The 17,773-nt window shown below is 41.0% G+C and overlaps 1 protein-coding gene across 1 annotated transcript in view; it reads left to right on the top strand.

Annotated features, from left to right (window-relative positions):
- uvssa (UV-stimulated scaffold protein A) overlaps positions 1-17,773 on the top strand; it is a 105,137-nt gene that overhangs the window by 61,269 nt on the left and 26,095 nt on the right. The window contains exons 10-11 of the mRNA XM_048531757.2: positions 4,055-4,234; positions 9,677-9,860. Of these exons, the coding sequence (XP_048387714.1) occupies positions 4,055-4,234; positions 9,677-9,860 (364 nt within the window). The remainder of the gene's footprint in view (positions 1-4,054; positions 4,235-9,676; positions 9,861-17,773) is intronic.

Below are 17,773 nucleotides of genomic sequence, written 5' to 3'. Positions count from 1 at the left end.
GACTTGCTGGAGTCTCCGGATTCTTGCAGCTGCAAGGGACTATAGATTGTGAGCTTTCTTGAATCATTTAGCCGTATTCATCAGCAGGAAACGTTTTTAACCTTTGATTTTACAACTCGCACCAAAATACAAATTTTCCAGGTTTGTGCATGCTGTCCAGAAAGCTCCCCTGTGCCACCATTCTGGATCATTCTCAAGTACCACATGTCTTTGTACAATCTCAATTGCAGGGCTGACTGTTTGGAGACGTGGGGTACCCCATAAGGCCTGGCTGATGACAGTTTCAGAATAAAAGGCAAGCCATTTAGGACTGAAATGAGGGGAACTACTCCTTCATTCAGAGGGGGTGAATCTTTGGAGTTGTGTACCCCAGACAGCTGTGGAAGCTCAATCATTAAATTCAAGTGTATAATAGATTTCTCATTATGAATGACATTTAGGGAAATCAAATTAATATGGGAAAATCGTATGAAGTAGGTGAAATGCCATGATCTGGAATGTCAGAACAGTGTCATTGGGCTGACTGGTCTACTCCACTCCTGTATTCCTATGAATCTTCAAAGTACTGTCAAGGAGAGATGCAATTCCTGTTCACTAATTCAACAAGAGTTCTGTACAATGAGCTGAGAACCATGTAATCACGTGTAAAATAAAACCTCAACCCAACCCTGTGTGGAAGAGATACACGCTTTCATGCACGGCATCAAATGTACACTTAATGGAAGCTTTTGCCTTGGGGCATCGTTGAGTTCTGAATTTAGCTTACCTCAGCTGTGACTATTAAAGGGCTCCTCCCATCTGTCCTGTACAGAAAGAGACAAATTGCAGGGATTTCAACTTTCAGTTGCTTTTTGGTGATGCTTGCTGAAAACATGTTATTGGACACATTGAAGTGACCTTTGTTGTTGTCACTGTGGTGACTGAATGGCTTTCCACCTCTCCTTATGCAGACACTCAGAAGAGACAAAAACTGTGGAGAAGTACTGAAAAACTGCTGCAACATATAATTGTGTATCTGTTTATCAGAGCCTTCAGGAAGGGGAATAAATATTTACTATAAAACCTGTTTGCTGGCCACAATTGATCAGCTTTACTACCCATGAATATTTCTAGAACAAGTTAAGGATACTAAAAAGATTCAAATTATATATAACCAAGAAAGGTAAATATCTTGGGGTATGTACATAAAAGCAATGGATATAAAAAAAGTGTTGATTTTCTGTAATATTTCTACTTAGCTGCAGCTGACATCTTGTGTGGACTTCTACGTGATGAAAAAGATATGAAGTTATTGGAAAAGGCCAGATTAATTGAAATGGTACGAGAAGCAGAGGTTAAGTTCTGAGGAAAGTTGTTTTTTTTTAAAAAAAGTGGAGCTTTTTCCACTGGAATAGCAAAAACTACAGCAGCAAGTAAATTTAATGTTTGTTTCATTGTTAATGAAGAAGAAATAGTGAAGCTTTGGCTAAGACTACAATTGGAGCTGCTCATTCGCTTCCAGCAGTTGGAAATCCCATTTCAGAGTGTCACTGGGTCTCTGCTACTCTTCCAACGGCTACAGCTGCCAGCCATTATACCTATTGGTTAATACTTCAGTGATGGGAGATCACATATTTAGGACTATTACTCAAAAAGTTAAGAGGGAAATTAGAAGAAACTTTAGAATTGACAGTCATGGGAACATGGAATATTTTACTACTAATGTTGTTTTTCTTTCTACCAGGAACCATAACTTCATTTAAAAAGGAAATGTAAGCATTTGAGAAGGAAGAATAGAAAAGCATTAAAAGAAAGGAAATAAGTCATTACTTCTGGTTAAAGAATAGCACCAATGCAGACCATTTACCCTGCAAGTGTAGCAATCCCTGATTTAGAAAAGACTGGATATGTAACAAGAAGAAAAATACTGTTTATGCAATTTTAAAATCAAGCAGAATGCCAACAAATATAAAAATATCTGATCTATCCATGCTTGTTCACATGTTGTATCTAAACTGTATCTGAGACTCTATAAATTACTTTGGTACCTTCAGAAGATCAACGTAATACTTCAATAGCTTATTTGGTTTAGAATTTTCAATTTCCTTTTCTATTTTCTAACCTTAGCCTGTACTTTGCTCTGAATGTCAAGCTCTGTGTTCATACTCCATTACAGGATTTGAGCACATCAGAGTTGAGGATGTGTACAGCATTGCGTTGAAGCTGTCATCGTGGTAAGTACGTCACTAAACTGAGGTCCTGTGTTCTGAAGGATCTCCTGGTGCTATTCAAAGAGTAGGAACCTGTCTTGGTTTCCCAATAAGTAGTCTGTTTAATACAGCTGAGAGAAATGCAGATTAAGTCGTCATTTAGTTTTTTTGCTGTTTGTAGGATCTTCCTGTGGACACTTCACTGTACCTGTGTTTACAGTGACAACCCTTCAAAATTAAGTAAAATAAAAACAAAGTGTTGGTGAAAGTGAAAGTGTCCACGGAGAGAGAAGTAAAATTCAGTACGGTTCAGTATGGTTCTCAAGGGAGTTTGCGCAATGTTGATTTTTGTGCAGTGGATAAAATGGGAAAAAGGAGTAAGAGGAACAGATGGGCAATGTGCCTTAAAGCACAAGGCAAAGAGAGTGCTATTGGTTGTGGAGAACAAGTATATGAACAAAGTCGGTGTCTCTTCGAAGTTAGTTGCTAGTTATGGTGAAGTTTTCAGATACTGAGGGCAGGATGAGCTTATTTAAATTTACAAATGGCTGTAGTTTGCTGTAAGTTAACGGTTATCAAAATGTGATGTTAAAACTATTGAAGGTCCTCCATATTTAACTTATGTGGACTTAAGTTTGAAGTATTGTGGAGATACCTAGTTCTTTTAAAAAGGAAAAGCCAGTGAAAAGATGCACTGGAATTTTATCAGCAAGAATATATTGGTTCCACACAGTTTTTGGTTTGGATGCTCAAACTCATTTCAGGAGAAGCACTTGCTTATTTTATGTCTGGGTTTTAAAGCTGTTTTGTTTGAACAGTGCTTGTAGGCTTGGAGTTAAGGGAAGTATGTTGCAAATAACCTGCTTGGCCTGCAACTCCTGTTTGTGTAACACCTGTGCTGTGAGATCAGAGTGAAACCTGATCATTGTTCTGGAAGAATGACTGAAAACTTCTCAATATTGCATTTCCTGAGCAAACTTTGTCTGCCAAGACACATGAGACATTTGTTTATAATTAATGACTTGACCAAGAATGCCAGTTTGACAGACTGTGGAATATTCTGCACATTATCCTCTCTTCCCTTCATGAATAACCACCATTTGCCAAGAGGTTCTCTTTAAAGTGAATGTATCCAAAGGGAAACTTGTTTATTTGCCCCTTTACCATGGTTGTGCATGTTTTTGTTTGTTCAAGTGTATTTTGGTTGGGGGTAGGGCAGTATGGGGAGGATATAGATGTTTATATTAACATATAATACATGGTGTGTTAAATAATTCTGCATTTTCATTGAATTAGTTTTGTTTTGCAACAAGTAATTTCGTTTATTAAATAAAGCTGATTGATGGATCTTTTCATTCTAATATTGAGAAAGCATATAATTGGCAATATCAGGATTTGGTTGTCATTTTTTATTATGCGACCAATAGAATAGTGGAACTAATGTGACACTGCTTTCCCCCAACTTGCTTTTAACAAAATGTGCAGTTGGATTTTTTCCTCTGAAGAAAACTTTATTCTTTCAAGTGTTAGTTGCAGTTGAAGTAAATGCTGAAGCACAAATATGGAAATAAAAAAGTGGCCAATAACATGTTCCATTGTACATGTTTATAGTTTAGCTCACCTAAACTGTGTCCGCTTTCATTTTCCCCTGAATGACCTCCAGAATTATTTATAATCTTTGGAGTAAGTCACTTGCTGTAAACTTCATCAAATTCATTGGCAAGTTATAATGTTTATAAAGATAGTGTTAGTCAAAGTGGGTCTGCATTAACGTGAATGTTAGTGCAAAGGTTAATGAAGCTAGAACAGTGACTGTGCAGCACATTATCTTCTATTGATTTTTTAAATGTATGTTCTTCCAACAGCCTGCCTGGAACCTCAGAGGGAACAGACATACAGGCATCTACATCAAGACCTGAATTATGCGATGAATATGACAAAAAAAGTAAAAGGGAAGAAGAGATGATGAAAGCTCCTGTGAGGTCTTTTGGGATTGATCTTTACTACTGGGGAAAAGAGGCGTCAACAACAGGCAGAATTCTCAAGTAATTTATTTTTCAGTTTGATTTTTTTATTGTTGAAGTGTTCATAAATTACAGCTACAGGATAGTACAAAGGTGAGGAGATGGGATGGTATGAGTTCCAATCTCATGTCAAATGTAACATTGTTTTCACTTGAGAATCAGAAATGGATTTTCGTTTGAAGTGGGAAGTTATGTTGATAATGGTTGCTTTGAAATACAAAATGAATTTCGAGAATGGTTGGGTATGTTGAGTGCCAATGTGGAGTCACAGAATTAATCAGAGTACTGAGCTACATAGCCAACATTGTATTAAAATGAATAGAAATTCAAGCTCAATTTTTACAGGCTCCAGTTGAAACACACCTTCAACAAGCGTTTAAAGACAAGAAATAGTTTATTAACTTAAAAGAAGAAGGCTAGCAGACATTACCCTCTCACCCTAAAAGTTTTTTATACAACACATAATTCTGAATCAGAATGATCTTGCCATTGCTTCACTGCCACTGGGTCAAAATAGTGGAATTCTCTTCCTGCCTACCATCCCCACCCTTGTCTGCTTTCCGGAGAGACCACTCTCTCCGTGACTCCCTTGTTCGCTCCACACTGCCCTCCAAGCCCACCACACCCGGCACCTTCCCCTGCAACTGCAGGAAATGCTACACTTGCCCCCACACCTCCTCCCTCACCCCTATCCCAGGCCCCAAGATGACTTTCCATATTAAGCAGAGGTTCACCTGCATATCTGCCAATGTGGTATACTGTATCCATTGTACCCGGTGTGGCTTCCTCCACATTGGGGAAACCAAGCGGAGGCTTGGGGACCGCTTTGCAGAACACCTCCGCTCGGTTTGCAATAAACAACTGCACCTCCCAGTCGCGAACCATTTCCACTCCCCCTCCCATTCTTTAGATGACATGTCCATCATGGGCCTCCTGCAGTGCCACAATGATGCCACCCGAAGGTTGCAGGAACAGCAACTCATATTCCGCTTGGGAGCCCTGCAGCCCAATGGTATCAATGTGGACTTCACCAGCTTCAAAATCTCCCCTCCCCCCACTGCATCCCAAAACCAGTCCAGCCTGTCTCTGCCTCCCTAACCTGTTCTTCCTTTCACCCATCCCTTCCTCCCACCCCAAGCCGCACCTCCATCTCCTACCTACTAACCTCATCCCACCTCCTTGACCTGTCCATCTTCCCTGGACTGACCTATCCCCTCCCTACGTCCCCACCTATACTCTCCTCTCCACCTATCTTCTTTTCTCTCTATTTTCGGTCCGCCTCCCCCTCTCTCCCTATTTATTCCAGAACCCTCACCCCATCGCCCTCTCTGATGAAGGGTCCAGGCCCGAAACGTCAGCTTTTGTGCTCCTGAGATGCTGCTGGGCCTGCTGTGTTCATCCAGCCTCGCATTTTATTATCTTGGATTCTCCAGCACCTGCAGTTCCCATTATCACTAACAACAGAGTGTACCTATATTACATGGATTGCTGCGGTTCAAGAAAGTGGGCCATCACCGCATTCTCAATTGAGAATGCATGGTAAAAAGGCCAGCAATGCCTCAATGATTGAATTGGGGAGAAAGAAACAAATTCTGAGTTTTAAAACCAGGGACATTAACTATAAAAAGAAGAATTCAACTATGCATGTTTTTGCATGTAATTTTGGGGAGGCTATAAGAAATAGTATATGGATCTTGGGAAAAGTTCGTTAAGGATTCAGCAAAATGACATTAAGTGGAAATGATAAACTATGGTTTCAATTTCAAGCATTTTTGTATCCAGTTGGTAAGCCCACCCTGAATCTCATGTGATCTGCCATTACTAATTAGTCTAACATGTAGAACTTTGCTTATTTAGATTTTAGTAAAATCTTTGACAATGTCAACCACTCTGCCCTCATATTATTGATATATATTCTAAAATCATGGAATGATCACCATTTGCCAACATAGGGATAGAAACAATGTGAAATGATCAGGGCAAGGCATAAAATATATTATTCCAAAAAAATTATACCTTTATCAAATACAGGTTCACGTTGACCATACGTACCCCATTGGTTTTTTAAAAAAAAACTTTCTACAATGAAGCTGCTATTTTCTGAGCAATACAAGTCATTAGTCTTAATGATACTTTACAAGGATAGAACTTTTTGAGAACAAATTACACTGGTCATTGCATTTGTATTGAAATTTAGACCTTGTTTGATGAAGTTTTATGTTAGGAATCTTCACAAGGAATTGATTTTGAGGCTCGGAGGAGAAATAGAGGACCATGTAGACAGACCTATAAGTTGAGTGTGTCACCTTCCTTTATAAGCAACAGAGGTAAAATCGGAGAATTCTCATTTTATATCTTCCCAGTTAAAACCTGATGTCTTGAACTGTTATAGTCATAATTATAACTAGAGTGTTACCAAGACACAATATTTTCTTTTCCCCTTAAATGTAAAAATTTAAATAACTTCTTAAAAAGAGAGGGTATAGATTTCGTGGTTTGACACTGTAGGCTGTTGCTTACTGATAGCAGATAGAGAAAATTGCTGCATCACTGTGTACTCGATGTTTTGAATGTGGCGTTTTCCATTGCCAAGCGAGGGAAACATTTGATTTATGGCAGTAGTGGATCTGCCACTGGCCAAATGATCTGTTACTTGCCTGAGGGAAAAATTGGAAGACGGCAGTTTTAGAAGTATCTTCACTTAACTGTGTCTGATTGTGGTTATTAGCGCTTAAAACTACTGAAACACTTATAGCTGATGCTCCTGTGACATTGAGATAGCTGTTCTTGAGCCCAGAAGGTAACCTGATACAATTTCTAACAACTCCAACTTGTCCCTATCCCTTGAGGAACATTCACATTATCTTATGCTTTTCTATTTTTTCTGAATTCTTGTCATGCACCTTTCTAAAATAAAAGTGAGAACCCAATACTAGGTGCAAATTTTGAGTTTTAAATTTAAACAAAGCCAATTACGTAAGTTTGAAGAGTAAGTTGGCTGAGGTAGTTTGGGAAATTAGTTTAAAATATTTCACAGTTGAACTGCAATGGCAAACGTTAAATCATAAATTGCTGGAGAAACATTGTTGGTCTGGCAGCATCTGAAAGAGGAAAGTAAAGTTAACATTTTAGGTGGGGTGACTCTTCATAGTCACCAGACTTAAAATGTTAACTCTGCTTTCGTCTGGTGGACGTTGCCAGACCTGCTGAGTTTCTGCAGCAATATCTGTTTTTGTTTTCGATCTCCAGCATTACAAGTTTTTTTTGTACTATAATAAATAAATCATAACTCGGAAATCTATTCCTTTGAAGGATTGAAATACCACTGAAACAGTATTACAACCATGGAGAAATTGAGAATTATATTAGATCCAACAACTGCATTCAACAAGAATGTTATAATGTTCCTAAGAAGGTAATACACCTGAGAATTGGGAAGGTTTTAAAAATCATCATGGTGACCATGAAATTGGTAAAGAGGAATAAAGTTGAACATGAGGATAAACTGACAAAAAAAATCAAAGCTTTTACAAGTAAGTAATAGGGAAGAGATGAGCAAAAGTAAATGTGGGTACCTTAGAGGCAGGAATGGGAGAAATAATGGACAATAAAGAAATGACGAAGTCTTTGTGTGTGGCTTACAATACAATGTTTAAAAAAATGAAATATTTAACATGCAGTGGTTACCCTTTAACTCCCTATTCATTGGACTCTTAAAAAGGTTTTATTAGAGTTATTAAATGTAGGTTTTATGAATGGGAGCTATTTTGACCTTGCCTCCTCATATTCAACTTTCCAAATGCCCTATTACCATGCCCTTCCTAACAGATTTCATGAAAGAAGTGGTGACTAAGGAAGTGGTACAGTCATTAAACAAGTATCAGGTATATGCCTTCATATTAAAAATCATAAAGAGCTAACTTACACCCAAGATTCCAACGTGAGTGAGGAATTTAAGGTAATTTTAATTCATAAAACAAATATACTGGAGAAGATAATGAGACTAAAAGCCATCAAATGCCTGGATCTGATGGCCTGCACCTTCAGGATTTTGCAGTGATCATTAGAGGGTTGGATTTGATTTTTGAGAATTCATTAGAATCTAGAATGATACTTACTGATTAGAGAGTAGAAAATGTAATCCTGCTGTTCAAGAACAGGGGTAAAGAAAAAAAAATCAATTAGAGGCCAGTTAGCTGAACCTCTAAATACCTAAAAGCAAACATAGCATGACTGAAATTGGCTAAAATGCAGGAAACACATCCATCTCCAATCTCTATCACCCTACACTGTTTAATTTTCCTTTTACAATCAGATTTGTGTGATTTCATGTTTTTTTTCTCCTTCATTTGAATTATTTCCATAATAATTTGTATCTCTGCAGTATATTTCTGTGAACGTAACATACGTTTGTATTTTTGAGTAGACAGCAAGCAGCTTGATGACTGAATCTTACTAATTACAATACATATGTGTAGCCACCAGAGGGCACTCTACCCTTTGCTTTCATCAGACACAAAAAGCACTGCAACATTTGTATTCGTTAACCTAGTGCAAGATTCACAGACATCATAAAATATAGTTGCTTATGTTTTGATTAGTAATTGGCATTTTTGTTTTTCTCACAATACAAATGTTTAATATATGCTGTATATATGCTGGATTAGTCAAAACAGAAAGACAGTTTTGCACTTTGGTTGCAATGCTTCACGACTGATATTTTTGTCTGTAATGCCAAGTAATCCTGAAACATCAGCTTTCCTGCTCCTCTGATGCTGCTTGGCCTGTTGTGTTCATCCAGCTCCACACCTTATTATCTCAGATTCGCCAGCATTTGCAGTTCCTACTATCTCTAATCCATTGTTTATTGATTTTACTCAATGAATTCTTGTGAAGTGTAATCTGAATTATTTGCCTGAAACAGCAACAGCAGTAGTGGTGCTGTTTGGAGACTTTTTTAAATATATTCATTTGTAGGATGTAGTTGCCTCTGGCTCGGCAGCATTTATTGTCCATCCCTAATTGCCCAGAGGGCATTTCAGAATCAACCACATTGCTGTGGGTCTAGAGTCACATGTAGGCCAGGCCAAGTAAGTTTCATCCCTACAGGGCATTAGTGAACCAGATGAGTTTTTCCTGACAATCAGCAATGGCTTCATGATTGTTAGAATCCTTAATTCTAGATTTTTATTGAATCCAAATTCCGCCATCTACCGTTGCAGGATTCAAACCCCACAACATTACCTGGAGTCTCTGGATTAACAACCTAGCGATGATAATACCACTAGGCCATTTCCACCTTGTGATTCACTGGCATGAGTCCACATGCTGCTATTCTGACATAATTCATAACTAATACTGTATCACTGAATTGCTACTGAGGCTAATATTTATGTAAAATATTGTAATATTTTTGAAAAGTTCAGGACATTTTTTCACAGGAATATCTTTAATATTCACTAGAATTGATACTCCACATCGCTTTTGGGCATCCAACACAGAAATGGGAGAAGAATCGGAGAGTAAGGAGTTAGCCAATCTGCAAACGAGATACATAACCTTTGCAGGAAAGTTTGAACCTGTAAATCATAAATGTCGAGCACCTATGCCCAATGGAAGTCTTTGTGAACGCCAGGATCGATTCAAGGTTCGTAAATAAACAATGTATTCCAGAATATTATTTCATTGTTTCTGCATTAGAATGAAAATGTGACAAACATGTGTCAGTGAATGTTTGTAATACCCATGTGAAATTTTAACTTGAAATGCATTATTGCCATCACAGAAAAGCAAATCACAAGAATAATGCAGTGAATGGTACGTTATATACAATACTATCTGAAATCAATGCAATAAAGAAGGGAAAAGACTGAAACTCATCACCGGCAAAAGGCTGCAGCATTGCAGCCTGTTCTAAATTGTGGCCCACCTATATCATAAGTTTTTTTTTTCAACTTATTCAAGAGAATGTGAGCCGCCTTTCTCGACTAGAATTTGTTCCCTATGTCTAGTTTCCCTGGAGAAGGCAGTGATGAGCTTTTTTTAAACCACTGCATTAAAAGAACACCATGATGCTGTTACAAAGGGTGTTTCAGAATTTTTGACTCAGTGACTGTAAAAGAGCAGTTAAATAGTTCTAAGTCAGGATGTGTGTCGCTTAGAGGGAATTTGAAGGTGATGCTTCTTCTGTGCATCTGTTGCTGTTTTCCTAGGTGGTAGAGGTCACATGTTTGGAAGATGTGGTCAAAGGTGTGTTAGTGAGTTGCTGCAGTGCATCTTGTAGGTGGGACACAATGCTCCCTTGTGTGTTGGTGGTGAAGTCAGTCTGTCAAAGATGTCGAGTTTGACAAAGCAGATTGTTTTATCCTGGATGATGTCATAAGTTTTAAATTTAGTCACAGTTGTAGCTATCCAGTGGGGAGAATTCCATCACACTCCTGACTGTGTTTTGTGGGTGGTGAACAGGTCTCTTCTGGGAAGGTAAGAGGTGAGTGGTTTACTGCAGAATTCCTAGTCTCTGACCTGTAGTGAGTGTGGATAAGACTGGGCCATTTCAGTTTCTGGACAAAGATAGCCTAAGGTTATTCATAGTGTGTAGTTCAATGATGGTAATACCATTGAATGTCAAGTGGCATTGGTTAGATTCTCTCTTGTTTGAGATGGTCCTAGACTGGCACTTTTTTTTTCTTTATATGTTCTTGGGAGTTGGCCAGGCAGCATTTATTGCCGATTGCTAATTGCCCAGAGGGCAGTTGGAGTCAACCACATTGCTGTGGGTCTGGAGTTACATGTAGACCAGACTAGTTAAGGATTAAAATTTCCTTCCCTAAAGGACATTGGTGAACCTGATGGTTTTTTCCAACAATCGACAATGGATTCATGGTCATCATTTGTCTCTTAATTCCAGATTTTTAAAAAATTGAATTCAACTCTGTCATGGTGGGATTTGAATCTGTGTACCCAAAACATTACATGGGTCTCTGGATTAACTGTCCAGCGATAATACTGCTAGGCTATCGCCACTGCTTATGTGGCATGAATATTACATGCCACTTACCAAGCAAAACGTGGACATTTGTCTAAATCTTGCTGCATTGGAAGATGGGCTGCTCAGGATCTGAACACTCAGGATCTGAAGAGTCATGAGTGTTGCTGAATGTTGCACAGTCATCAGAAAGCATTCTTACTCCTACCCTTGTGTTGGAGGGAAGGTCAGTGATGAAGTAGCTGAAAATGTTTGAGCCGACCCTGAATAACTCCTGCAATGATATCTTGGGGCTGAGATAATTGACCTCCAACAGTCTCAACTATTTTTTTTGAGCTGGGGATGACACCAGCTAGGCGAATTTTCCCCCCCACTCCCAATGATTCGATTTTTGCTAGAGCACCTTGGTGCCATGCTTAGTTGAATGCTGACTTGAGATCAAGAGCAGTCATTCCTTCCTGATGTCTAGATTTCGGCTCTTTTGTCCCTTTTTGTACCTAGGCTGCAATGAGGTTAGGAGCTGAGTAGCCCTAGCAAAAAGCAAACTGAGCATCAGTGAGCAGGTTTATTCCTTTCTAAATCACATTTGATAGCACTGTTGACAACCTCTTTCATCACTTTTTGTCATTGATAGAAAGTAGACTGAAGGGGTAGTAATTGATTGGGTGCAATTTGTCCATCTTTTTGTATGTGGCATATAGCTGGGCACCTTCCCACATTGACGATGTTGTAATCGTTAATGGGAAATTAGTTAGGTATGTTATAGATGCTTCGAAAGTTGTACATGTACAACATAAACTGAATGGACCTCAGGATAAATTTGGACTATGCTGCTACTTTATGGGGATCTAGATGAGTCTGTTGAAACCTAAGTACATCTGTCATTACAAATTACAGTCTAGCTAATGATCAATACCTTCCCATCCCATGACCTCCACAAGCTAAAAGAACAAGAACAGGTGCATAGGAACACCCCAATCTGCAAGCTCCTCTCTTAGTCACACATCATCCAAATTTGGAACTGTATCACTGTTCCTTCACTCTCACTGATCAAGATTCTGTAACTTATATGGCGACAGTTCAAGAAATTGGATCGTCGCCACCTTTCTGTGGGTAATTAAGGCTGTACTTGAGTAAAAGGACATCTGGCATGTGGTAGGCTTTTAAAAATAAGATGACGAGACTTCAGGGCCATTATGTTCCTGTTAGTATGAGGAGTAGCGGTGGTAGGTGTAGGGAACACTGAATGATGAGCGATATTGAGGCTCTGGTCAAGAAAAAGAAGGAGGCACATGTCAGGTGTAGTTCAAGTGAATCCCTGGAGCAGTATAAGTGGAGTAGGACTGCACTTAAACGGGAAATCTGGAGGGCAAACAGGATACATGAGATAGCTTTGGCAGATAGGGTAAAGATGAATCCAGAGAGATTCTACATTGTACATTAGGGACAAAAGAGCAGCCAGGGAGAAAATGGATCTACGAGGCCGTCTGTATATGGGAGCACAGGAGATGGGTACATATGAAACAAACATTTTGCCTCTGTCGTTACTGTTGAGAAAGATATGGAAGCTAGGAAAGTTGGGGAAAAAATAGTGATGTCTTGAAGAGAGTCCACATTACAGATGAGTAGATGCTGGAGGTCTTAAAACGCATAAAAGTAGATAAATACATGAAGGCAGGGTGATAGACGTTGTCTACATGGACGTTTACCAGGCATTCTACAAGGACCTGCAAGGTACTTTGGTCAGTAAATTTAGATTACATGGGCTCCAGGCACAGAGACCCAATTGGATACAAAATTGGCTTGATGGTAGAAAACTAGGGGTGGTGGTAGATGATTGTTATTCACACTGCAGGCCTGTGGCTAGCTTCTGGGCCTACTGTTGTTTGTTTATTATTTATAGCAATGATTTGGATAGGAGTGTAGATAAAATGGTCAGTAAATTTGTGGATGATACCAAAAGTGGTGATATAGTGGACTGTGAAGAAGGCTATCTACGAGTACAAGGAGATCTTGATCAGATGGGCCAAAAAGTGCAGGTAGAGTTTAATTTAGATGAAGTTTGAGGTGTTGCATTTTGCTAAGGCAAACCAGGCAGCACATATACAGTTAATGGTAGGGCCCTGGGGACTGTTATTGAGCAGAGGAATCTAGGAGTGCAGGTTCATAGTTCCTTGAAAGTGGCGTCTCAGATAGACAGGGTGGTGAAGATAGTTTTTATTATGCTCGCCTTCATTTGTCAGAGCATTGAGTTATGGGAGTTAGAATGTCATGTTGTGGCTGTATAAGACAGGCCGCCATGCAATAGGAAGGATGTGTCAAACTAGAAAGGGTACTGAAAGAAAAATTACAAGGATGTTGCAGAGACTGGATGGTTTGAGTTATAAGGAGAGGCTTGAAAGTTTTTCGGACCTTTTATCTGTAGCATGTCGGAGACTAAGGGGTGACCTTATAGTGGATTATAAAAATCTTGAGAGGGATAGATAAGGTAACAAAGTGGTTGGTAAGTTCAAGTCTCAAGGGCATTGAGGTACAACGTTTTCACACAGAGCGTGGTGCACCTGTGGAAGTGAGCTACCCGAGGAAGTGATAATGGGAACTGCAAATGCTGGAGAATCCAAGATAATAAAATGTGAGGCAGGATGAACACAGCAGGCCCAGCAGCATCTCAGGAGCACAAAAGCTGACGTTTCGGGCCTGGACCCTTCATCAGAGGGGGATGGGTGAAGATGGAGAGAAAAGAAGATAGGTGGAGAGGAGAGTATAGGTGGAGAGGTAGGGAAGATGGACAGATCAAGGAGGTGGGATGAGGTTAGTAGGTAGGAGATGGAGGTGCGGCTTGGGGTGGGAGGAAGGGATGGGTGAGAGGAAGAACAGGTTAGGGAGGCGGAGACCGGTTGGACTGGTTTTGGGATGCAGTGGGTGGAGGGGAAGAGCTGGGCTGGTTGTGTGGAGCAGTGGAGGGAGGGGACGAACTGGGCTGGTTTTGGGATGCGGTGGGAGAAGGGGAGATTTTGAAGCTGGTGAAGTCCACATTGATACCATTGGGCTGCAGGGTTCCCAAGCGGAATATGAGTTGCTGTTCCTGCAACCTTCGGGTGGCATCATTGTGGCACTGCAGGAGGCTCATGATGGACATGTCATCAAAAGAATGGGAGGGGGAGTGGAAATGGTTTGCGACTGGGAGGTGCAGTTGTTTATTGCGAACCGAGCGGAGGTGTTCTGTAAAGCGGTCCCCAAGCCTCCGCTTGGTTTCCCCAATGTAGAGGAAGCCACACCGGGTACAATGGAGATGACAAGATGACTTTCCATATTAAGCAGAGGTTCACCTGCACATCTGCCAATGTGGCATACTGCATCCATTATACCCAGTGTGGCTGCCTCTACATTGGGGAAATCAAGCGGAGGCTTGGGGACCACTTTTCAGAACACCTCTGCTCGGTTCGCAATAAACAACTGCACCTCCCAGTCGCAAACCATTTCCACTCCCCCTCCCATTCTTTAGATGGCATGTCCATCATGGGCCTCCTGCAGTGCCACAATGATGCCACCCGAAGGTTGCAGGAACAGCAACTCATATTCCGCTTGGGAATCCTGCAGCCCAATGGTATCAATGTGGACTTCACCAGCTTCAAAATCTCCCCTTCCCACCCACCGCATCCCAAAACCAGCGCAGTTCGTCCCCTCCCCCCACTGCACCACACAACCAGCCCAGCTCTTCCCCTCCACCCACTGCATCCCAAAACCAGTCCAACCTGTCTCTGCCTCCCTAACCTGTTCTTCCTCTCACCCATCCCTTCCTCCCTCCCACCCCAAGCCGCACCTCCATCTCCTACCTACTAACCTCATCCCACCTCCTCGACCTGTCTGTCTTCCCTGGACTGACTTATCCCCTCCCTACCTCTCCACTTATACTCTCCTCTCCACCTATCTTCTTTTCTCCATCTTCGGTCCGCCTCCCCCTCTCTCCCTATTTATTCCAGAACCCTCACCCCATCCCCCTCTCTGAAGGGTCCAGGCCCGAAACGTCAGGTTTTGTGCTCCTGAGATGCTGCTGGGCCTGCTGTGTTCATCCAGCCTCACATTTTATTATCTTGCCCTAGGAAGTGAGAGAGGGAAGTAGAATTACAACATGTAAAAAACATTTTGACAGACACATGGAAGGGAAAGGTTTTGAAGGATATGGGCAGATTATAAAGCTGCATACGTAGTACCATTGTTCAAGATGGAGGAAGGATGAGCAGGCTCTGTCGGTTTTCTTTTGAAAAGGGGCAGGCTGAGGGATGACCTAATTAAAGCTTTTCAAACAGTGAAAAAATTTAACGTAACAGGCACAGTGTATTTCCTCTTGTGGGAAAGCTGAGAACTATCAATGTAAGATGGGATTAAACACATAGTGAATTCAGTAGAAACTTGTTTATTTAGAGGTTAAGGATGTGCAAAGAGTAGTTGAGTAAATGGTATAGATACATGTAAATGAAAGCTGGGCAAATAATGAGGGTGACGGAAGTAGAGAGTTATGTTGATTGAACTAAATGGGAAAGGATGGGAGGAGGCTCACGTGGATCATATTTGCTGGCATCGACCATTTGGGCTAAATCTCTTGTTTCTATACTGATTATGTGTTATAGCTATTATCTTTGAGATATATATTATAGTGGAAGGAAGGATTTATTTTTAGTCAGATGTCTTCCGGTTTATCACTATTCTTCCTGATTTGAAGATTTGAAGAAAGTACTAGCTGAAATGTATCAAACTATTTGAAGAAGATTTATTGTATATTGGATTAGTAGGATGGAAAAAATTTTGTATGAGTACTAATCAGAGAGGGTATCACAGCTACAGAAGCTTCCATTGTCGAGGAAGATCTGCCTACTGAGTCAGTATGGATGGAAATCAGGAACAGCAAGGGAGTAGTCACCTCGTTAGGGGTTTACTGCAGGCCCCCCCAATAGCAGCAGGGAGATTGAAGAAAGCATATGTCGACAGATTTTGGAAAAGTGTGGACGTAGTAGGGTTGTTGTAATGGGTGACTTTAACTTTCCTAATATTGATTGGAACCTCCTTCGAGCAGAAGATTTGAATGGAGCTGTTTTTGTAAGGTGTATTCAGGAGGGTTTCCTAATGCAGTACGTTGACAGGCCGACGAGGGAAGAGGCCATTCTAGACTTGGTGCTCGGAAACGAGCCGGGGCAGGTATCAGATCTTGTGGTGGGAGAGCATTTTGATGATAGTGACCATAACTGCCTCACATTCTGCATAGCTATGGAGAAGGAGAGGATTAGGCAAAATGGGAGGATATTTAATTGGGGAAGAGGAATCTATGACGCGATTAGACATGAGTTAGGAAGCATGGACTGGGAGCAATTGTTCCATGGTAAGGGAACTATAGACATGTGGAGACTGTTTAAGGAACAGTTGTTGCGAGTGATGAGTAAATATGTCCCTCTGAGACAGGCAAGAAGGGGTAGGATAAAGAAACCTTGGATGACGAGAGCGGTGGAGCTTCTTGTGAAAAGAAAGAAGGTAGCTTTCATAAGGTGGAGGAAGCTAGGGTCAAGTTCAGCTAGAGAGGATTACATGCAGGCAAGGAAGGAGCTCAAAAATGGTCTGTGGAGAGCCAGGAGAGGGCACGAGAAAGGCTTGGCAGAACGAATTAGGGAAAAACACAAAGGCATTTTACACTTATGCGAGGAATAAGAGAATGGTCAAAGAAAGAGTAGGGCCGATCAGGGATAGCATAGGGAACTTATGTGTGGAGTCTGAGGAGGTAGGGGAAGCCCTAAATGAGTTTTTTGCTTCTGTCTTTACGAAAGAAACAAACTTTGTAGTGAGTGAAACCTTTGAAGAGCAGGTGTGCATGCTGGAATGGATAGAGATAGAGGAAGCTGATGTGCTGAAAATTTTGTCAAACATTAAGATTGACAAGTCGCCAGGCCCGGACCAGATTTGTCCTCGGCTGCTTTGGGAAGCGAGAAATGCAATTGCTTCGCCACTTGCGAGGATCTTTACATCCTCGCTCTCCACTGGAGTCGTACCTGAGGACTGGAGAGAGGCAAATGTAATTCCTCTCTTCAAGAAAGGAAATAGAGAAATCCCTGGCAATTACAAACCAGGAAGTCTCACGTCTGTCGTCTGCAAGGTGTTAGAAAGGATTCTGAGGGATAGAATTTATGACCATCTGGAAGAGCATGGCTTGATCAAATGCAGTCAACACGGCTTTGTGAGGGGCAGGTCATGCCTCACAAACCTTATCGAGTTCTTTGAGGATGTGACTAGAAAAGTTGATGAGGGTCGACCTGTGGATGTGGTGTATATGAACTTCAGTAAGGCATTTGATAAGGTTCCCCATGGTAGGCTCATTCAGAAGGTCAGGAGGAATGGGATACAGGGGAACTTAGCTGCCTGGATACAGAATTGGCTGGCCAACAGAAGGCAGCGAGTGGTAGTAGAAGGAAAATATTCTGCCTGGAAGTCAGTGGTGAGTGGTGTTCCACAGGGCTCTGTCCTTGGGCCTCTACTGTTTGTAATTTTTATTAATGACTTGGATGAGGGGATTGAAGGATGGGTCAGCA

This window comes from Stegostoma tigrinum, chromosome 1 (assembly GCF_030684315.1).
Source record: "Stegostoma tigrinum isolate sSteTig4 chromosome 1, sSteTig4.hap1, whole genome shotgun sequence".
Classification (NCBI taxonomy): Eukaryota; Metazoa; Chordata; class Chondrichthyes; order Orectolobiformes; family Stegostomatidae; genus Stegostoma; species Stegostoma tigrinum.
This window is presented reverse-complemented; position numbering and strand designations above follow the sequence as displayed.